The 20,061-nt window shown below is 48.7% G+C and overlaps 9 protein-coding genes across 9 annotated transcripts; 4 read left to right on the forward strand and 5 right to left on the reverse strand.

The window, feature by feature from the left end:
* Window positions 1-30: 30 nt before the first annotated feature.
* Window positions 31-1,176, reverse strand: BDV38DRAFT_274730 (aminotransferase class IV-domain-containing protein; the record flags this gene model as incomplete). Its single annotated transcript, XM_032057890.1, has 2 exons — window positions 31-889; window positions 992-1,176. The coding sequence occupies 2 exons, from the start codon at window positions 1,174-1,176 to the stop codon at window positions 31-33; spliced, it is 1,044 nt and encodes a 347-aa protein (XP_031908988.1).
* Window positions 1,177-1,272: 96 nt separating this feature from the next.
* Window positions 1,273-3,690, forward strand: tom70 (putative mitochondrial outer membrane translocase receptor (TOM70)). The gene is made up of 6 exons (XM_032052387.1): window positions 1,273-1,319; window positions 1,401-1,771; window positions 1,837-1,913; window positions 1,970-2,741; window positions 2,812-3,285; window positions 3,341-3,690. The coding sequence occupies exons 2-6, from the start codon at window positions 1,444-1,446 to the stop codon at window positions 3,586-3,588; spliced, it is 1,899 nt and encodes a 632-aa protein (XP_031908989.1). The 5' UTR covers window positions 1,273-1,319; window positions 1,401-1,443; the 3' UTR covers window positions 3,589-3,690.
* A 1,337-nt stretch (window positions 3,691-5,027) lies between these two features.
* BDV38DRAFT_274732 (FHA domain protein) lies at window positions 5,028-7,348 on the forward strand (the record flags this gene model as incomplete). Its single annotated transcript, XM_032057891.1, has 5 exons — window positions 5,028-5,043; window positions 5,120-5,325; window positions 5,409-5,541; window positions 5,595-5,646; window positions 5,698-7,348. The coding sequence occupies 5 exons, from the start codon at window positions 5,028-5,030 to the stop codon at window positions 7,346-7,348; spliced, it is 2,058 nt and encodes a 685-aa protein (XP_031908990.1).
* Window positions 7,349-9,889: 2,541 nt separating this feature from the next.
* On the reverse strand, window positions 9,890-10,878 carry BDV38DRAFT_197697 (uncharacterized protein). The gene has a single exon (XM_032052388.1). It carries the CDS (start codon window positions 10,496-10,498, stop codon window positions 9,986-9,988), a length of 513 nt encoding a protein of 170 aa, XP_031908991.1. The 5' UTR covers window positions 10,499-10,878; the 3' UTR covers window positions 9,890-9,985.
* A 621-nt stretch (window positions 10,879-11,499) lies between these two features.
* Window positions 11,500-12,601, forward strand: BDV38DRAFT_287281 (cupin domain-containing protein; the record flags this gene model as incomplete). Its single annotated transcript, XM_032060822.1, has 2 exons — window positions 11,500-11,802; window positions 11,861-12,601. 2 exons carry the CDS (start codon window positions 11,500-11,502, stop codon window positions 12,599-12,601), a joined length of 1,044 nt encoding a protein of 347 aa, XP_031908992.1.
* Window positions 12,602-12,688: 87 nt separating this feature from the next.
* On the forward strand, window positions 12,689-15,527 carry BDV38DRAFT_259936 (Zn(II)2Cys6 transcription factor). Its single transcript, XM_032055872.1, has 9 exons — window positions 12,689-13,077; window positions 13,128-13,191; window positions 13,245-14,046; window positions 14,121-14,154; window positions 14,204-14,315; window positions 14,365-14,385; window positions 14,437-14,771; window positions 14,821-14,995; window positions 15,051-15,527. Exons 1-9 carry the CDS (start codon window positions 12,918-12,920, stop codon window positions 15,391-15,393), a joined length of 2,046 nt encoding a protein of 681 aa, XP_031908993.1. The 5' UTR covers window positions 12,689-12,917; the 3' UTR covers window positions 15,394-15,527.
* Window positions 15,528-15,545: 18 nt separating this feature from the next.
* BDV38DRAFT_259938 (putative monooxygenase) lies at window positions 15,546-17,640 on the reverse strand. The gene is made up of 8 exons (XM_032055873.1): window positions 17,477-17,640; window positions 17,290-17,418; window positions 16,528-17,189; window positions 16,419-16,474; window positions 16,305-16,353; window positions 16,047-16,236; window positions 15,858-15,961; window positions 15,546-15,775 (listed from the first exon to the last, which is right to left on the reverse strand). The coding sequence occupies exons 1-8, from the start codon at window positions 17,546-17,548 to the stop codon at window positions 15,664-15,666; spliced, it is 1,374 nt and encodes a 457-aa protein (XP_031908994.1). The 5' UTR covers window positions 17,549-17,640; the 3' UTR covers window positions 15,546-15,663.
* Window positions 17,641-18,107: 467 nt separating this feature from the next.
* Window positions 18,108-18,354, reverse strand: BDV38DRAFT_259940 (uncharacterized protein). The gene has a single exon (XM_032055874.1). It carries the CDS (start codon window positions 18,345-18,347, stop codon window positions 18,171-18,173), a length of 177 nt encoding a protein of 58 aa, XP_031908995.1. The 5' UTR covers window positions 18,348-18,354; the 3' UTR covers window positions 18,108-18,170.
* A 12-nt stretch (window positions 18,355-18,366) lies between these two features.
* On the reverse strand, window positions 18,367-19,813 carry BDV38DRAFT_259941 (DUF3500 domain-containing protein). Its single transcript, XM_032055875.1, has 2 exons — window positions 19,585-19,813; window positions 18,367-19,532 (listed from the first exon to the last, which is right to left on the reverse strand). Exons 1-2 carry the CDS (start codon window positions 19,793-19,795, stop codon window positions 18,442-18,444), a joined length of 1,302 nt encoding a protein of 433 aa, XP_031908996.1. The 5' UTR covers window positions 19,796-19,813; the 3' UTR covers window positions 18,367-18,441.
* Between the last annotated feature and the right edge of the window lie 248 nt (window positions 19,814-20,061).

Below are 20,061 nucleotides of genomic sequence, written 5' to 3' on the forward strand. Positions count from 1 at the left end.
ACTCGGATTCGAGATGAACGGTTCTATATATTACCGTGGAAGTGGGACCCTTTCGGACCCTTTCGGGTCCATCAATGTAATCCTACCGGGGATGAAGCCTCTGACACCGTTACTAAGCCAACACTCTTCACCGTCTACTAAATCAGCCACTGTAATGACCTCCTCTGTGCAAAACCCTTCTGCCAGGGCGTATCGTCTAGTTGTACCTGCATTGCCACCACTTAAGAGCGGTGGTGTGGCCCATTCTGGTCCGGAGTCTTTGCTCGCGCTATCCTTCTCAGATCCAGGTTTGCGCCGCCTGAAGTACGGGGTTGTGATGCTCCCTTCCATGATTTCGCCCTTTGGATTCACTACAAGCACCTCTGCCTGCTCTTGGGGTGAAAGGATCCCAGACCGATACCTGGCAGCTGTATAGTCCCCACGCGCAGTAGTCTTATGCGTAGTAAAGTCCGAAGGGGCTGTAGACTCTGAGTCAACATATACACGCCACGTATTTGGCTGTGAAACGTTTCGGGAAGGGCAGAGAAGGTTTAGGGGGTCCATTGATGCTGTCGGGTTGGCTTCAACCTTGCACAATCCACTGCTGTCAATAACAATACGAAGGCGCCATGGTTTTGATTTGTTTGGTACAAACGTCTCTAGAATCTGAGTAAACTGGTCCAAATCTTGCCGTAGAAACTCAATAGCTTTTGCCCAATTGAAACACATTGCCGCGTTTAGGAGCCGATCCCGGTGGTAAGGTAGAAGGTAGTATGGTGTAGCTAGAAGACGGGGTTCTGCAGTTCTTTCACCGATCGCATGCGGAATCGCAGGGTCATAACGGAGAGAAGATATGATCTGAAAGGAATCCAAGGAGGATGTTGGTGGAGTGGATGCCATTGCGACGGGTCTTATTGGCTAATATTCCAGCTTTAAGGAGGTGATGTTGGAATGGATTCCTCAACAGCCTATGGATCTGGATGAAGCACTTTAGTACTAGCCTGGAGCGAACAGCGCACACGACCGATCATACAGCAATAAAGAGGAAAACATTGGATCCAAATGGACGTGGTAGAATTTCATTCGGTATCGGGTATTGCAGTCCGGTTCCTGGTATTCGCACTCGACGCTGATATTGTGGAGAAAGCAAGGCACTGAGCATCCCTTTGTAGTGGGTGTGATTGGCTTGCGTTGCATGACGAGCTGCCCGGGCGGAAAGCCGCTCCTGCGTCGCCGGACCACCCTTCTACGCATAACTTTTCAAGCCGCGCTCCTTCCATCTTCCAACCCCGAAAAAGTAGCCCTTCTGCCGACAGGCTTTCGCCGTGCACCAAGGACCAGTTCGTATTTCCCAATCTATGGATTTTCTTTTATCCTTATATACTTCCTCTCGTTAATAGTTGCCTTGCTAATCGTTGCAGAATTCGATAAGATCGAGGAATACGGGTTCCTAGCAGGGTCATCATGTCGAACGAATCACCACTACCTCAACCAGTGAAGAACGTGGTTGTTGACACTGCTTCTCTTCCGGCATCTTCATCGGCGTCGGTCTGGGATCGTGTCTCGAAATGGGTATCTGAGAATAAGGCTCTTGTTTATACCATTGCTGGTGTCGCTGTGGTCGTGACCAGTGCGGGTGTTGTCTACTATCTCTCCGACTCGAGCCGGCCGGCTCAAGCTCCTCAGCCTACAGAGAAGAAGAAGAGCAAGAATCAGCGACGCAAGGAGAAGGAAAAGGAGAAGAAGAAGGCGGAAGAGAAAGAGAAGGCCAAGGCTGCTGCTGTCCAGGACGGTATGTCCCTATAGATGATCTCCCAGGTTTCCGACCGCTCAACACTGGAACTAATGATCCCATAGAGAACAAGAAGGCCGAAGAAGCTCCTGAAGAACTCCCCGAAGTTGACGAAGCTACTGTTGGACAGCTATCGGAAGAGGTGGGTTAATGGCGTTGTGGTAACAAATGAGCGCTGACGCTGACATTGACCTGTAGACACGGAAAGCCTATGCTGCGAAGCTGAAAGCTGCCGGTAACAAGGCTTACGGCTCCAAAGACTACAACAAGGCGATCGAACTCTACGGAAAAGCTATTCTTTGCAAACCTGACCCTGTCTTCTACTCCAACCGCGCTGCTTGCTACAATGTCCTGTCCGAATGGGAGAAGGTTGTCCAGGACACCACCGCTGCCCTTTCAATGGATAGCGAGTATGTCAAGGCCCTGAACCGGAGAGCTATTGCATATGAACACCTCGAGAAGTTCAGCGAGGCCCTTCTCGACTTCACTGCCAGCTGCATCATCGACGGCTTCTCCAACGAGGTCAGCCGTGTCGCTCTTGAGAGACTCTTGAAGAAGGTTGCGGAGAAAAAGGGCAAAGCGATCCTGGAAGCTAAGGGCAAGAAGCTCCCTAGCCCGACCTTCGTGTCCAACTACCTTCAGAGCTTCCGTCCCAAGCCCCTCCCTGAGGGTCTCGCTGAATCCGTTGAGTTGAGCGAGGATTCTGGCAAGGGTCAGTTGCGCAAGGGTCTGCTCGCAATGGCGCTGAAGACCGGTGATGGCTATGACGAGGCTGCCACAGCCTTCGAAAAGGCCCTGGAGCTTGGCGACCTTGGTGAATTCGAAGCCCTTGCCCTCAATTTGAGAGCCACCTTCACTTACCTCGAGGGCAATGCTCAGGCTGCCCTGGCGGACCTCAATAAGAGCGTTGAACTCCAGCCATCTTTGGTTCAGAGCTACATCAAACGTGCTAGCCTGCACCTTGAACTTGGTAAACACCATCTCCCAATTTCAGTAGCCTCGTTGCGTAGTCAATGTCATTTCTAACAGAGAATGGATAGGTAACAAGGATGCCGCTGCAGACGACTTTGACCTCGCCATCTCCCACAACAAGGACGACGCTGATATCTACTACCACCGCGCCCAGCTTCACTTCATCCTCGGCGAATTTGCCGAAGCCGCTAAGGACTACCAGAAGTCCATCGACCTTGACCGTACCTTCATCTATTCTCACATCCAGCTGGGTGTAACACAATACAAGATGGGATCTGTCGCATCCGCCATGGCCACTTTCAGGAGATCTGTGAAGAACTTCGAGGACGTGCCGGATGTCTACAACTACTACGGTGAACTTCTCCTTGACCAGCAGAATTTCTCTGAAGCCATTGAGAAGTTCGATAAGGCCGTAGAGATGGAGAAACAGAGCAAGCCCATGGGAATCAACGTTCTGCCCCTTATCAACAAGGCGCTCGCTCTGTTCCAGTGGAAGCATGACTTCCAAGAGGCCGAGAATCTGTGCCAGAAGGCTTTGATCAGTAAGTAACCGCCGCTATTATGTGCAAAACGGATTATAGTCTAACCCCGCTCCAGTTGACCCCGAATGTGACATCGCTGTGGGAACCATGGCACAGCTCCTTCTGCAGCAGGGCAAGGTCTCACAGGCCCTCAAGTATTTCGAAAGAGCCGCAGAGCTGGCTCGTACCGAAGCTGAAATTATCAACGCTATCTCATACGCTGAGGCAACCCGGACACAGCTCGAAGTGCAAGAGAAATACCCTCAGCTCGCTGCACGCTTGCAGACCATGGGTGCTGGCCTCGGAGGACCCCCGGGCCTGTAAATTGAGACGTGCTTTCCTTTTATTTTCCCCCGCGTTTGAAGTGACCAAGAAGTATATGTTGGATTAATAGTGTTTGTCATTTTCATTTCCCCCCACTTTCATACCTCATCTAGAACGAACAGGCGATGGTTCATGTCTGGCCATGATCCTTTTGTTTCTAGTCTCTTCCGATACATCTAGGGTGCCGGAGCCTTTCATCTGCGCATGTACTTACTAGCTTTGCTTCCCCTTTCCCCCCCGGTTTCCATATCCTTTCGCAGTCCCCTTGTTCGGGTAATACAAGGGTGGCTACTTTCATATTTGTTCTTTTTTTCTCCCTCTTCGTTATACTTCACTTTCTTTCGAATGCAGTACCGGCTACTTTTTTTTTGTGTAGGAAGAATGGCTGAAATGAGCAGGAAATTGCAACGAAGGCAAGTTCGGTGCCTGAGGCGTCATGTTTAAGGGAAGATGGGAAGAAATCTTGTATCATAGCCAATGGAAGAGTTGGAAGGGTGTCAAAACAGTCCTGCCGTATCTGCCTAAATCAGTAAGCGATTAAAGAATCTATGATGGAGGTTTTGATCCGCATTCTTGGAATTTAATTCATGGTTCTGAGAGTGACTCTGATGCTTCTGCAAGCGTGGGCCAATAATACTCGGGGCAGGGGTTTTATGATATATGGACTGGTTCCAGCCCAAGGGACAAAACTAAAACTAAACAGCTCATGATATGGTCATGGGGTGTCCACCTGACGGGGCGGAAACCCCACTCTTCCGCCTATCAGTGCTCTGCGTATTAGCGTCATCATTGGAATCTCCATCTTGATACCAACTCATCCATCCCTTAGGATTTTCTTTCCTCCTGTTGAGTCACTCCGGTTGCGAATATCGGTCTTACATTTGGACTCGCTTCTGTGGACTACTGTCGGCTGACCCGGAAGCTGCGCTCCTTCCTCCCCTCTTCACCTCGTGTCGCTCTCATACCCACCTACATAGTACTAGTAGCATCAATCATATCATCAAACTACTGCCTGATCTACGAGATTTGAGGTTTCCAGCTTTCTACCTATCAACGAGAAGTTTTGCTTGAGTCATTTTCCAGATGCGTGCACTTGCTACGTAGCAGGATAGCATAAGCCAGTGGTTGTCGTGTTTCACTGCCTGACAGTGACCGTCCCTTACACTCAGGCTGACTTGATTGCATAAGGTACGCATTCCTTTCCCCTTTCTTGCCCCTCCTCCCATCTCCACCATCCACAGAGCACGCCTTGTTTTACTACCAGCAACATCCCCGACACCCCACAGCGTTTAAATAGCTGGTGGATGTTTTCGCACTACTTGTTGTACCAACTACTAAGGACTCGCGTTGTAGATTGCGTCGGGAATATTTGGCTTCCTTAATACTGGCTTTGGCTATACCTTATCTCCCTGGAACGGAGTTGTGCTGATCAAGCCAAGATGCCTGGCAGAAAGGGTATGTGGATTTTCCTTCAACTTTAGTCAACCATAGCTAGTGAATCTTGACTGGCTTATACCACTCTGCTTTCTAGCCATCGTCAATCTTTACCCGCTTAACATATCGGACGTCCTTCCATATCGTTCCTTGACCTTCACGTCGGACTCCGATCATATCGAGGTTGGCCGCGCCTCGAAACGTGAGAGGAAGAACCTCATCCCTACCAACCACAATGGATTGTTTGACTCTCGCGTGATGTCACGGAATCATGCAACGTTACGTGTATGTTTAAACAACAAGGTACGCTAGCGGAGTGTCTCTAACAGGACCCATTATTTTCTCGTATCCATCATGTGGATTGTGCTAATACTTTTTGGCATTAGACTCTCTATCTCAGTGACGGCAACTCTATGCACGGCACCTGGGTGAACGGCGAAAAGGTACGCGTTGGGGAGGACACTATCCTTAGGAACGGCGATGAGGTGGTTTTTGGAACAGAAGTTGTCCGTGGCCATGGTGAGTCTGTTGTTCAAGTAGAGTTCAGAGACTTTCCTGACCTTGTTCCAAAGAGACTTTCCCTCCACTCAAAGTTCGCTGTGAACACCAGTGGATAGATTCTGGGTATGCTATGCGCGTACAACTGATGTTGGGATCCTCTAACACAGCATATAGTGACGAGGTTGCCTTAGATATTAGTAACAACCACCAGCCGAACCGGGCAACTAATACGTTCTGTGTTCCTGACGAGGACGACGATGATGACAATGAAGTGATTTATGATTCAATCCCAGCCCCAGTAGTGACGGCTGTTGAAAGTAGCTCTGAGTCAGTAGACTCGGATCTTGGCTCGGATTCGGATGACAACTCAGTCATGGAGATATCCTCCCCAGTTACTTCCCCGCCTAAAGGTGGTGACTTCATCGGATCACAGCAAAGTCCGATTGATGTCGACAGCGAACAGGCCGAACAGCCTCTTGCAACCCCAAGAATGACTCCACCCTCAGCTGTTGATATCGCAGAAGGGGCCAGTAACAAGGTTCAAGAAAAAACCTCCTATGTCATTCATAACCCCGAAAATACAATAGTCCTAGTTTCTGAAGAACAATCGGTTGCTGAACCTAGTGATTGGGAGAGTGAAGAGGACGACCAAGCTGATTCCATGGATGACTCAATGTCCGAGTCACAGTCAGCATATGATGGCGAAGAATCTGACCCAGATAGGTTTTCCGTGAGATTGAACCCTGATCCATACATGACTATCAATCAGGGTATACAGGCAGACACGACTTGTGGCGATTATGATACTTCGACTACGGATTTCTATTCGAAAGGCAAGAAAGCAGAGGCATGCATACCGGATCTCACCCGTCAGACCGCGGCCAGCTGCGGAGTTGGTCCTCTCTTTAACAATACCTCTCCGAGCCTTAATGAACCGAGTACGCCTTGGTCGGCCACTGCCAGAGATGACACGAACTCCGGCCTCCCTTTACATCCGGGCAGAAAATTATTCGATCACTCATTGGCCGGGTTCCATTGCACTGCTTTCACACAGGCAATGGAGCCTTGGCAAGCACAGGCTGCTCACGGTCCTGCCTACCCTTTTTCAGATCACTGCAGCCCACGCCCTCCTTACAAAGATGGTCCATTTGTCAACTCGCTGTCCCAGTTTGTTGATAGTAATCATCGAGATAACACTATTGTCCCTACCGCTACCGCCCCTGCTCTTGGTAACGAAAACATGCAGAACCGTTCTACTGATATTGAGATCCGTGGAACGGACGCGGGTGACGACACTGACTTGAGTAATGTTGGCATGCAATCTTCATCACTTCTAGAGAAAATATGTGGACCAGAGTATGATGCCTTTTCATCATCCCATAATGACGTTGATCCGTCGTCGTCAAGGATCCCTGGGCAGGGGCACAAGAGGAAAGCAATGGATGCAGAGATAGATTCTCAGGATGAGGATAGCGTTGTTATTCATGATACATACCCCTGTACTGAGAGCGATTGCTCGGTGGGTGAGAAACCTACACTGGAAGAGGTTGATTCATGTCTTCCTGATGCCCAGCCACAAATCACTGTATCCGAACTGGGAAACATACCATCACAACTCACTGAATTACCTGCCACACACGCATCTCAATTGTCCGATAGCCATTCCCTTTCTATTCCAGACAAAGGAAGACCGTCGAAGCGGTTGAAGACCACTACAACAGCGAATATCAAGAGTCATGCTGCTAGTGCTGCCCTGGGCGCAGTTGTTGGTGCAGTCGGTACTATTGCTATCCTTGCCTCGCTCCCTGCGGATTACTTTGCTTAGAAACCCAGCTGGTTACTTTTGATACGAGTTGGGTCTCTTCTTGGCCATTGTATGACTTTTACGATTATGATACACTATCACTCAACTAGGAGTTTCTTTCGTTCGTGAGTTTAATGATTGGGAATGTTGTCTTTTGCTCTTAGGTATTATCGGTCAGGGTTAGGGTCAGGAGAGTTGCAGGCTGGTGCATTCGTCTATATGATATTTTGACATGTTTCTCCTTTAGGCCAATAATAGCAATGAGTTCAGTACCTTGCATAAGATCTATTACTTTCAAACGTTGGACGCACCGTACTTTTGGCCGAGCTGCGCCGGTTGGTGAAGTAGCCTTCATCTTCCAGGGTTGGTCCTTTTTGGACCTACTTTTGCTCATAGGTAACCCGGGATGCGTAGTCAAAGGCTGATTACGTGCTTACAGGAACCCGGTTGTTCCAAAATCCTTCTGGCTGTGCCAGCATCGAACCTTCTTTTTTCTCCGGTCTTCGGCAAGATATTGTGTTCGATCAACAGTGCTCGGCCCGTGTTGAATCAGCTGATAAATATAATGATCGGTGTGCGTCGCGAGTGTTTGCCGTGCTTCGCTTTCGTGGTGTGACAAGTGCCTTCCAGTGTTCATGCTCGAACAATCAAAGATGATGTGACAATGTTCTTTCCCGAGTCAACCGACTCCAGTTCCACTGTACTAACTATTCACTAGTCACTTGTACTCTGTATTCCGGGATACCATTCAGCCGCAGCTTAAGTGGCAGGCGACTCGGAAATACACACACAGAGCGCAGGATGGTACACGCTTCGGGCCAGTTCCAGATTGCATACGCGCGTGATTTGGAGGCCCGGCTACTTGCATATATTTAGCCTCGTATACGCATAATATTTTACCCTTTTCAGATTTTGTTTGGCATTCCTCGTCACCAAGCCACACATGTTTGGCTGTCCAACGAACGCAATAAATTCAGCAGCCGACCCCGTTTCTAGTGTCCGAGCTCAGAAACACTAGGCAACTTTTGATTGTTTCCATATGTTCTGTTCTTTTCTTTGTCTTTTCTTTTATTTTTTTTCCCCCTGCAAGGACCGGATCTTGAATTTCAAATAGCAGCCAAATCCCGTCTTCAAGAGGGTAAAGCCCCACGCAGACGACTGCAAGGTGACGAAGTCTTATCACTCTGCATCGTACAGGTAATCCGAGGACAGCCTCCTCGATGGCCTTGTTTCATCATATTCCCAGGAACACCCTTTTACATGTGACCAATAAACGACCACAGGCCATCCCGGTACTAGTAGGCTTCATGAGCCTGATTGGTTTGAATAAGGATCCTTTCTCGCCGAGCGTACAAGTCCACACCGAATCACTGAACCGTTGTAGAGCACCACATCAAGTCTTTCCGGCTTCTATGCTAGGCGGCAGCGTGCAGATGAGGCATTCATATCTAGATAGAGCGCGGAAATCTCGGCGCCGAGGAAACCATCATGGCGTTAACGTATGTTGGTGTTGTACTCTAGCTTCGGAGCAGTTCATATTTTCCGTTCCATTACCCGATGTTGTGACTGTTTCCCGCACAGGATTCGATTGAACAGGATTCTTACGATACTACTCCTGTACTCTTTTCTTTTTCTGTCTTTCTCGTTCTCAGATCTCGGCCTCTAGTCCAATCGGAGGTAGCACTTCCTCCGATATTGCAGCCCCAGCCGTTGTTGACCTTTCTGTCACAGCACGACTGGGAATGGGGCGCGACTGCATTGCGTGGTTCTGCATTAGCAGTAGCCAAACATACCACTTGTTGGTGATCGAATGAATTTCCGATTCCTCATCAAGGAGACAGAGATATGCAGTTCTACTCTAAGGGCCTTGCCATATTACTAACTGGATGGTCTACCAACAATTGTTCAAGCTTGCGCATGATCAAATCCTGCGAACGTTGAGTAGGGACGGCTGATCATATCCACTACGAATGCCATCCGTTTGTGCCAACACATGTTGACCGTTTGTCCAGCGTTACCACCCCGTCTAGAGTTTCCGGTTGCTGATTAGACATTCCAATACCGAGGATGATTCCAAGGATGCATGCCTTCCTGCACAAGTCCTGGGTAGCAGTGGCCTGGACACTTTAAAAGCGACATACCGGCTGATTAGAAGCGGTCAGTATGTATGTATGTACGTCCGTATGTATCTACTCAACCACTTTGTAAGTTGAGTAACACAACACTTTGTGGCTGCCATGCCTCTAGTTTTAATGCCCGTCATATACACCCCACCTTCTATTATCCTCGGCACTGACAAGTGCCTGTCGTCGTTCTTTTCTTTTTGCTATTTGATGATTGATAATTTCAATATCATGTTCGATGTGCCGCATTTATCCCGACCCGCCCTAGGCGCATCTCGCAGGCACACCCTCGGTCCGGTTGATAATGTTCGGAATAACAACTATGGTTCTGACCCGGCTTAATGGGTCAAGGATGCCTCGAAGTTCCCACAGTCCGGCATGGCTCAAAATATCTGTTGGGTGCAGTCAACCTTAGCTTACCTACTGCATTTTAAGCTGGTTATGCATCTGACGACCCTGGACCATGCCGCATTGCCCGTATTCGTGTCATTGATATGGGTAGAATACCGACTTTACCGAAAAGCAACATCCTCAATCACTGGGATAGATGTCCTGCTGATCCATTCAGAGTATCCTCCGACAAGAGGACGTTGGACAATGATTCGACATTGCCAATACGGATTCCACCAGCGTCCATTGACTCGAAGAAACTTGGTAGGACAATCTCCCTGGCATAGTGCCACGGTTCCAATATAGAGGACAAATAGTAATCGCTCCGTGCAAGGAGCAGCCTGGCTTCACCGCTGGCATCATCCTTCTGCCTTCCCGTTTCTGCCTTTGGCCTTGGCTTTTTATGAAATGGTATGCCGACAACCTGGATGCAAAATATACCCCTCTGTCGGAAGAAGCGATTGAAAAGAGTATTTAAGTATGGATTCTCCCGCCAAATCGTCCAAACAACTTGTTCACTCTGACTGTCTATGTATTGCTTCTTCGCTGAGGGTTCCACCATCATTTTGTTTAAACATGGCCCACCAGGCACGTTCAACAATCCACCTTGATCCAGAACACATATCCTGTACAGGTGGAGGACGAATAGCCCTGACATGCAGAAGTTGTGCAGGGAATCCTCGAAGGTTTGCTCCCCTCATTGTACCCAACCTTCTGATGTTAGCTTAAGACTCCCCAGAGTTATGGATTGCAGTGGCTGCCAGGGGCTGGGCTTTAACACATTCGTCTGTGCGCACTGTAACCCTGAGGCAGCGGCAGGGACAGTACGAAGTGCAGTATCATCGCTGCATCATTCCACCCCCGAATCGTCCCAGCCCAATTCTCCCACGTCGCTGAGCAGAAGCTCCTCTAGATCTATGTCTTCGCAAAATAGCGGGCACCAGAGATAAGGTTGAGACAGTTGGGAGTTGGCAATATTCATTATGAAACTGGAAGAGTGGATAGTGTACTGCAGCCTGGCGCTGCTCATATTCTGGCTTGGGACCGAGGGATCAATCCTTGCTTTCTGCCTACTGTTGGTTGTTGCAGGTGAACAGGAGCATTAGGGAAATGCCGGTCATGGAGGCAACATCTTAACTTCCACATATTCAGTGTATATGTGTCCCCTTCGTTATTATCCCATTCCTTTTCCTTTCCCTCCTTGTCTTCTCTCTTCTTTTTGCGTATGTTGACTTACAACGTTCATGTATGCTCCTATCTCCCAATCCTGGCAGATTGAGAAAAATTGATGACCATAAGAATATAAGGTTGCGTTATGTCTGGCTTCCCGACTTCATTTCAAATTCCTATCGATGCACTACCGCTCATTTTAGGCTTTGAATACGTACATACGGCAAAGGAGAAAGTGGAGTAGAACATGACAACTTACGAAATATCGAAAGCTTTCATTAACACCCGCCAGCATCGGATATTCCGGTCGTTTGATTCGCGGCTTCTCCGAGTTCGGGGAACATGCGGGTGGACTAATTATGACGAATCCCCTCAAATGATCTACATGTCCATCAGGTCGATCAATATGAACCCCCCTTTTTCGCGACGGGAAGCCTTAGATTTCTAAACACTCTGCAATTGATTCCAGAACTTTCATCTCATCTTATTATGGTTATCTCGTGGACGAAACTCCCCCCTCCGTCGAGGGTTCCCTACGCGATCCCTCAATTGGAGGGGGAGCGTATCACAATTCCTGGCAGTAAGGGAGTATTTCGCATTCTGGCATCTTCAAAGCAGACAAATGGTTTAATGGCCGTTTTCCAAAGTGGCGCAGTGCTGTCCGATGCACCGGGATTCCATTACCACAACCACGCCCACGACGTATTTTTAGTTACGAAAGGCTATCTGAAGTTATGGAATGGAGATAAATGCCGCATCATGGGCCCAGGTGACTTTGCATATGTGCCGCCGGTACTTCACTTCCGCATTTTTTGCATAGAAAGAGAAGCGAGATCTGACACATCGCTAGACAGTCGTTCATAATCCCGAAATGTTAGGTCCACATACAGAAATCTACGGCCTGATCACTCCCGGTGACTGGGTTGATTTCTTCCGACATGTCTCTGAACCCTACGAAGGGCTACTTGTTCCCGAGAGTGACGACCGTGATTTAAAGTCCCTGTTGATACCCAAGGTTATGGCTGCGAAGGAAAAGTTTGATGTTGTTTTCCAACCAAACTACCAACCCCCAGATGTAGGAGACTGGACAAAAGATGATGAACGTCTCCCGGACTCCTCGGAGCCGTTTTACCTACGTGCTAACACCGGCCCAAGGTGGATGTTGGGGGGTGTTATGTCTCGGCCATTCATCACAACGACCCAGAGTAACGGGGTGTGCGCAATTTCAAGCATTGAATCATCCAACGAGTATGGCCCTTCACTACTATCAAAGGATATGACGTTCCACGACGTGGATCACTGCTTGTGTATTCAAGAGGGAACCTTGGTCGTCCGTCTAAAGGGCTTACCGGATGCCGTCTTCCGTGAAGGCGAGACGGTGGTCATTCCAGCAGGTCAGACATTTACCCTTGCTTTCAACAGCAGGTACGTGCGTGTCTGGTCTTTCACAGATGGCAATGGTATTGAGAGCCTGGTGCATCGGCTGGGGAAGCCATTTGAAGGCGTTACTCTGCCTGATACCGAGTTGGAATGGGATTCGACCCAGGTCGGATCTGTTGCAAAAGAGCTCAATGTGGAAATCACCTTGTAATAGTTACTGTCACCGCCCATGCCTCCTTTCGCTAGTTAATACCACGAGTTCAATATAAATTACTGAAACAAATGAAAAAGTTAGGCCAAAATAGTTGTTTAACTTCCCCGCGGGGTGCCCCGCGGGGCTGTCATGTGACGGCTAGGCAGGTCGGCAGTTGAGTCGGTGTTCGGCAATTCCGATCATTTTTTTGTCGCGTCGCATACTCTCTGTACGCTGTGTCTACCCAGATGCACATTCCAGCATCATCACCCCATACATACACACATATATAACGTACAACATATCTTGATGTAACGGATATGATTATAAATGGATGATGCAACGCCAGACGCAGCGATCGTCATCAATTCGTACCACAGTGGATGATTCTGGTCCACCAAGGACGAAGCGGCCGCGTGCTGCTCAAGCCTGCGACAGGTGCAGACTAAAGAAATATAAATGCGATGAATCATACCCTTGCTCGCACTGTAAGAGTAAGTCATCCATCTAGCCTCCTCTCAGTGAATAGATCTAACCTGCACAGAAAGCGGCATCAATTGCGTATATCAAGGGAATTACCGACAGCGTGAAAATGACCGCTCAGCCAGGTGAGTTATACTTCCTGGTGTGCTGTGGTAACGTCTCTGATGGAGTTTATTAGCTATGTTTCCGATCTAGAGAAGAAAGTAGACGAGCTTTCTGCAAAGCTCCGGGTGGCTGAATCTGAAATTGCTTCGCAGCGCTCTCCTCAGTCTCAGAGAGAAGCGACAGCCCCTGAAACCAGACAGGTGCCCCATTCCATAATAGATGCGACCCCGTGTTCTATGCCTCGGCATGGCTCGACTCCAAGAGAAGAGATACCACTGTCCTACGACAACCATGATGAGGCTGGGGACTCCGTGGAGGATGAAATCAGCGAGCTTAATCACCATACCAATGGTATCGAGTTCCACGGTAGCACATCGTCAACTGCATTAATAGGTCATCTTCAAAAGAGACACGAGCCCAGACGAACTCAAGAGCGACATAGTCTCAGTGGTGTGCCGGAGTATTCTATAGTCTCGACACTACATAATTCAAGCTTCTCGCCCTCATACACGACTGGTCCAGCGCAACCCGCAGCACTTCATGAACATAACTACTACTTTGAACAGGCTCATGCATTTATGAACGGATATTTCGAGAACATCCACTTTATCCATCCTCTAATTGACAAAGAGGACTTCTGCCTGCGAGCCCATGATCTGTGGTTCAACCGAACTAAACAACCAGAACCAAGTTTTGTCGCGTTGTATCTGAGCATTCTCTCATTTGGTGCATTGGTTCGTGTTTGGGATGAGGAGCGACTGGGAGGGTTAACGCGTTTCGAGTGGAGCCGGAAGTTGTTCGGCGAAGCTCAAGTCTATCTGAACCATTTGCAGTTTTCGAATAATCTGGACACAGTCCAGTGCTTGTACCTCATGGTATGCATGGCTTCTATCTATTCTCACACACACACACACACACACACACACATAATTTGGCTAACGGTGGATAGGCTAAAATTTGCCAAAACGAGCTCAACCCGAACTGTCAGTCATCCTATTCTTGCGGTAATATCGTGTTGCTAATGTCTGGTAGTGGCTTATATGTATTTGGGCCTTGCTATACGCACCTGTCTAGCTGCTGGTTTCAACAGGGAAGTGCGTAACTCCACAGAGCAACGGGCGGGCTGGATCTCGAAGACTTGGTGGTAGGTACACCTGGAATTATTCGGTATCGCCAGTGCTAATGATCTACAGGGGCCTATTCTCTCTCGAAATGTGAGTTGGTTCTGAAGTTGTAAATTTCTGTGATGTATACTCATGAAACAGTGAGATGAGCTTTTCTGTTGGTCGTCCCGACACTCTAGGAATGGATGAATACCACAATCGAGCTCTGCCAGAAAGAGACGATTCCGAATACGCAATCATACCATGGATGGTTGATTTTGCACAAATGATTCGAAAGGTGTCTGTGCAAATCTATCATTCACGCATCACTTTGCAGGATAAATTGCAGGTTGCGCTGCAAATCGAGGCTGAGTTGGATAGATGGATGTTGAGACTCCCAGAGAGAATTAAGCCGGATGTCCTGAGACAACGAGCATCTGGCGGTGCACTGCGAGACCCAAAGTGGGCTCGCCGGCAACGGTTAGTCTTGGGCATTCGTAAGTCATCCACCGTGAAAAATTCGAAAATAACGACTAATCCAGATAGGCTATTATAACGTCAAGATGCTCCTGTTTCGTCCATTCCTGAGTCACTTTACACGCAAATTAAGACACCCACCGATCGAGCTGGAACAGGCTATCGGGAAGTGTCTCGATGCTGCGATGAAAACAATTGAAGTCATCTACGATATCTACCGAGTCCACACGTTCTTTCGGTGCTGGTATGTTCTACCATATTATTCTCAGGTTTCCTTCCACTCTAATCTTATCTGATAGGTGGTATAACACAACATACGTGATGTTCGCCACATCAACACTGCTACTCCCCATGATTAAGCTTGGCATGTGCCCTGAAACTATCCCATGGCGACGATCCGTGGAGAGGGCGCTGGAAATCTTGGAAGCAATGGATGAATCCATCGTGGCACGAAAGTCCGTTGATCTTATCAAGCGCTATCTCAGGGAATTTAGCTTGTCGGACGCCCAATCAAGTATGGCAAACATTGAGGGAAGTGTTCCAGCATATGCAGCGGAGACTCCTAGTCAGGGTACATTTGACATACCGGTATGTGACTTTCATTTCACTATTCAATGCTTTCGGAACCTAACGGCAACGTGACAGGAATGGGCTCACGGCTTTGGATTTCCGGATTGTTCATTTGAAGGAATCGCGCGGCTCTTCGATGATATAGGGGGACTGCCTATGTTAGACAATTGATTGTAAAATAATGTTATTCGTAGCTAAATATTTTGTTCTTGTACATACGTCACCCCAAATCGCCCATCCATTTATCTACGACCCAATCTCACAATGTCAAAATCCCTATAAATCTAGCACATGGTATTGACCATACATACGCACATCTCAAATAATGAAAAGAAAATAGATCTAAAGATTCGCCTTCTTCTTCAAAAATAACTCCGGATTCCGCCCAACAGCCTTCTCCACCTCCTGCAGCGCATCGTACCCATACAACCAGGGCTGCACCTCAGGACACGTCCTACACACATACCCGTCAGCACCCGGCCAGTGACCACAAAACACTCAGAAAAGGGAAAAGGGAAAAGGGAAAAGTAATTCACCATCGACTAGGAAACGTCCCCTTAATTTCTTTCTCCAACTGCGACAAGAAAATCTCATCTCTCTTTTCCTGCTCGGGTCCGTTGTACATGTGGAAATCGTTTCTCTATAGGGGTCCATTAGTATTATTTTCCGTGAACCAAATAAAGATCATAAAGGAGAAGATAGAGCCAGAGAGACATAGATCTTACCTGTTTAAACGTCTCCTTAACAATCGCTTCTCCTCTTGACTTCCTCAAACTCTCGTACAAGCGGAGAATCTCTGGAAGTTGTGATTTACTCTTCATGTGGCCTAGGAGGCCGCCGAGGACAGCACCGTCCTCGAGGGAGGAGTTTGCACCTTGGGCTAGGTAGGGGAGCATTGGGTGGCAGGAGTCGCCGCTGGGGCTATTAGTTAGAATTGCTGAGATAGATAGGTTAAATAAAGAGGTGCGGGGAAAGGAGCGTACATAAAGACGAGATTGGATTTGTCGTTAATCCAGGATTCCATCTCGCCATCTGTATCAAATAATTAGCAAACACCCAATGACAGGGGGAAAAGCACGATGGAAGAAGGGACATACGATGCATCAGCTTCCACTTATCGACCGTGTCGACATAACTGAGGAACTGGTTCAACCTAGATGGACCATGTCAGCCAATTCTCTTTCCCAAGAGATGGAAGAAACATACACAGGATCCCATCCCTCAAAGAGCGCCTTCATCTCCTCCACACTCCCCTCCTGCCTCGATACTCCGGGGGGCAAATTATCCGGCACAAGAAGTACAATATTAAACATGTTTCCTCCACGCAACGAATAAGCCACCGCATGCGCCCCGGGCCCAATCCAGAAATGACACTCCGGGTTCTCAACCCACGCCCTCAGTTTCGGATCCGTGATATCCTCCGCCCTGAGCACAATGCGATACGCCAAATCACCCGTCGGTAGAGGATCGTCCTTCCTACCCTCGAAACACTCCCGACATTTCGACCACAGCCCGTCCGCCGCGACGATGAGATCGCCACTGTAAGTCTTCCCGGAGAGTGTATGGACAGTGGTGGAGTCGAAATCGAGGCGATCGACCCGCTCGTTGAGGTGGAATTTCACGCCGAGGTCTTGCGCGCGGGCGAAGAGCGCTTGTTGAAGGTCGACGCGGTGGAGGTCGATGAAGGGGGCTTGGTATTTTGAGCGGATGTTGTTGTGGAACTGGTTTTCGTGAGCGAGGATTTGGCCGGTGTATTTATGGACAGTTAGGGCTGTTGGTTCGGCGGCGGATTTCCAGAGGGATGATGGGAGGCGCCAGTGGTTGAAGAGACGGGAGGCGTTGGGGGTTATTTGGAGACCTGCGCCGACCTGGGTATCATCATTAGCTTTTGGAGCTTCTATATCGGGGAGATTATGGAAGTGGATCTGGGGGGGGGGCCGCGTGGCGTATATGGTTATGTGTATATACCTCGGCGAGTTCCTTTGCTTGCTCAATAACTTCGACTGTATGGCCGGATGTAGCACAGGATATAGCTGTCGCGAGGCCACTGAGGCCTGCGCCGACTATGATAATGTGAAGGTGGGCGTCTTCTGGGACCTTTCCATTAAGTTAGCCTTTCCCCCCCTTGTCTAACCGGACGACGCGATGAACTTACCATAGTTGTTTCCTCCTTGCGCGGCTTTCCTCCCGATAACCTAGTTAAAAGACGATAAATGTAGTCGAACATTGAGATACGTTGCTCACTAGAAATTTCAAATTGATTTGCACATAACAGTCAAGTCAGCGCAAGGGGGCAAATGAAGCTCAAATACGAGCAATCCAGCATCCAATCAGACGATCGTGAAGGCATTACCGGGGTCGGAATTGCCGACGCTATCGGATATTCCACGGCTGGGCAGAAACTGGCGGCTGTTTTTGACATCTTTAGCTGGGTCTTGATTGGGCTAGACAAGGAGGACCCTACTACGTATGTGAGGTTGATATGGGGCCCCGGGCTAATTTGGAGCTGGTGGTCTGAGCTTTTGGGGTCCACACATGATACATGTGTCACGTATAGCTTTTCAGTTTCTGCGGTGAGTTTTTGGGCTACATGGTTTTCATTGGATTGAGGTACATTCTTTATGTAATAGATAATTTTAGGATTCTTGATAGAGCTATTACTTTATTGTGGTGTGTTCTCCTCTTCTGTTGAAAATCCTAGTCTTGGTAGTGTAGCAAACGATTCATAGCTATGTGGTTGTTTCGTAGAATAACCATCTCTAAGCTTCTGTTATCCGAGCCCTATCAGCAGGTACAGGCAATAGTCCGAGCCTCTCGGCAGATCCGAGCCATAGGTCTACACATGCGAATTACACCATAGCTCTCGACAATGGTAGCCATTGATCGTACGGTCCAGTGGCGAATTCTCCACAGGTAAGTTCATGGGTAAACCATTGCCGGGTGGATCTGGGTTTGCACAATACTATATGCTCGGGTATATCGGCATTTATGTAGAGTGGGCTAGCCGGCAAGATGGAAGTCAGCATATCATGGACGCTTCATTTGGCACAATCTAGTATCTCATATGCTCACTATATACAATCTATTGCATAACATCATCTAAGATCAACATCGGTACACCTAGAGAGCCGACTTCTCCCACGTAATGTCCTTCCCCACTATTCCCTCCACAGCGGGAATCAACGGCCGCAGGGCATATCCGTAGTCACCACCATTAGGCGTGCGTAGCAAAGTATGAATGTGGAACTTCTTCGGCTCTTCATTGTTCAAGAAGACGCCAGAGTGGTGATCAAACTCAACGAGGATAACAGGGCTCTGGATCCGATAGTAGAACGGATCCTCATCGCCAAAACCACCAATCCAGGAGAAATATGTCTCGGACTCGAATTGCCGGATGTGATCCAACTTTATCTTCCGGGATCGCTCGGGGAGATAAAGTAGATACTGTTCCAAGATACCGTAAAGCAACTTCTTCTGCTCCTCGTTGAGCGATGAAGCGACGATACCCTCATACGGAACCTCTCGGTTATCCCGATACGCACCACACACATGCCGCTGATCATCCTTGTTCCAGCGACCAGGTGGCATTGCGGGGTCATGCATATCGGCGTACACGCGAGCCTCCCGCTGAAGATCTGGACTGAGCGACTGCATAAGTCGGAGACCGAGTTCCTCCTCAACCTGCATGATGCGGGTGCCTGCATACGGACCGGAGTCGATCTCATTAGGTTCTGCGCCTGTAAACCACGGCGAGGCAACGATCTGGCCCTTGTACAAGAACACATTTAGACAGAGATGGTGGCCGTAGAATGACCAGCCCCAGGGTCTAGTGGTAGAGGGGCTTCCGAACAGGACGAAGTTGTAGGAGAACTCGTTCATCACTTTTGGTGATTCGACGAGCTCGCCTAGGAAGTGGTTGATGCGCATAGCTTTAATGGCTTTATCGTAGCCTTCTAGTGATAGCGTGGCCTTGAGCACGTTGAGAATTGCGTCGCGGGTTTCAGTGTTGATTTCATCGAGGCGGAGACCTTTGTGGCTGAGGAGGAATTCGGGGTTTGACCATGTGCGCCATTCAGGAGAGTCGATGTGATATGAGAGCGCTTGGCGTTGTTTGTCGTCTACTATAGAGAGTAGCGATTCAACTGCGCTTACTATTTTGCCAATGGGAATGTCTTCATCTTGTAATGTGAAGAGCCCGGGTCGAACATTTCCTTGTCGAATATTAATAACAGAACAGCAATTGCGGAAAAGGATATACCACACCATCAGTTGTGACACCCTTAAATGGCTCCTGCAACAAATCCAGCCAGTGCATGTACAGCGCATGCAACCATGGTGGGTTGTGGAGCGTCTTGAAATCATGGGCATATTCATGCGCATCTTGAGTGCGCATTACCTGGAAGCGTTTCAGGCTCAGGTCGGGTAGATATTGGCGGTACTCGCCCGTAGGCTTGTCTGATTGCGCGCGTGTCATGTTGGATAGCAATTGAAGTAGTTTTGACCGATTGACGAAAGTTGGAGAAGAGGAGGGGCGCTACGTTTTAAATGCAGCTTATCTATACTTGGAAATTTCTTCCCCATATCGGATGATCCCCCGTGGCGTTCTCTCCACACTTTCCCCACAACTTGCGCTGTGGAGAGCGGCAAACTCCTTACCCGTCGGCCATTGATTCCATTTCAAGGAGAAGCAACGTACTACGGATTCCCTAATTCCTGGGGTTAGACGTGTGGGGTGATGTT

Source organism: Aspergillus pseudotamarii (assembly GCF_009193445.1).
Source record: "Aspergillus pseudotamarii strain CBS 117625 unplaced genomic scaffold BDV38scaffold_74, whole genome shotgun sequence".
NCBI lineage: Eukaryota > Fungi > Ascomycota > Eurotiomycetes > Eurotiales > Aspergillaceae > Aspergillus > Aspergillus pseudotamarii.

Excerpts from the sequence above, each read along its gene's own strand:
- BDV38DRAFT_197697 (XM_032052388.1), bottom strand. The coding sequence starts at position 10,498 with ATGTCAGGGCTATTCGTCCTCCACCTGTACAGGATATGTGTTCTGGAT.
- BDV38DRAFT_259941 (XM_032055875.1), bottom strand. The coding sequence starts at position 19,795 with ATGACACGCGCGCAATCAGACAAGCCTACGGGCGAGTACCGCCAATAT. Across the intron at positions 19,533-19,584 it reads TAAGGGTGTCACAACTGATG|GAAATGTTCGACCCGGGCTC; the intron begins GTGTGGTATATC and ends ATATTCGACAAG.
- BDV38DRAFT_259936 (XM_032055872.1), top strand. The coding sequence starts at position 12,918 with ATGATGCAACGCCAGACGCAGCGATCGTCATCAATTCGTACCACAGTG. Across the intron at positions 13,192-13,244 it reads GAAAATGACCGCTCAGCCAG|CTATGTTTCCGATCTAGAGA; the intron begins GTGAGTTATACT and ends GGAGTTTATTAG. Across the intron at positions 14,386-14,436 it reads GGCCTATTCTCTCTCGAAAT|TGAGATGAGCTTTTCTGTTG; the intron begins GTGAGTTGGTTC and ends CTCATGAAACAG.
- tom70 (XM_032052387.1), top strand. The coding sequence starts at position 1,444 with ATGTCGAACGAATCACCACTACCTCAACCAGTGAAGAACGTGGTTGTT. Across the intron at positions 1,772-1,836 it reads GGCTGCTGCTGTCCAGGACG|AGAACAAGAAGGCCGAAGAA; the intron begins GTATGTCCCTAT and ends ATGATCCCATAG. Across the intron at positions 3,286-3,340 it reads GTGCCAGAAGGCTTTGATCA|TTGACCCCGAATGTGACATC; the intron begins GTAAGTAACCGC and ends ACCCCGCTCCAG.
- BDV38DRAFT_259938 (XM_032055873.1), bottom strand. The coding sequence starts at position 17,548 with ATGTTCGACTACATTTATCGTCTTTTAACTAGGTTATCGGGAGGAAAG. Across the intron at positions 16,475-16,527 it reads TTTGAGGGATGGGATCCTGT|GTTGAACCAGTTCCTCAGTT; the intron begins GTATGTTTCTTC and ends TGGTCCATCTAG. Across the intron at positions 15,776-15,857 it reads GGGACGTTTCCTAGTCGATG|GACGTGTCCTGAGGTGCAGC; the intron begins GTGAATTACTTT and ends GTATGTGTGTAG.
- BDV38DRAFT_259940 (XM_032055874.1), bottom strand. The coding sequence starts at position 18,347 with ATGCTGACTTCCATCTTGCCGGCTAGCCCACTCTACATAAATGCCGAT.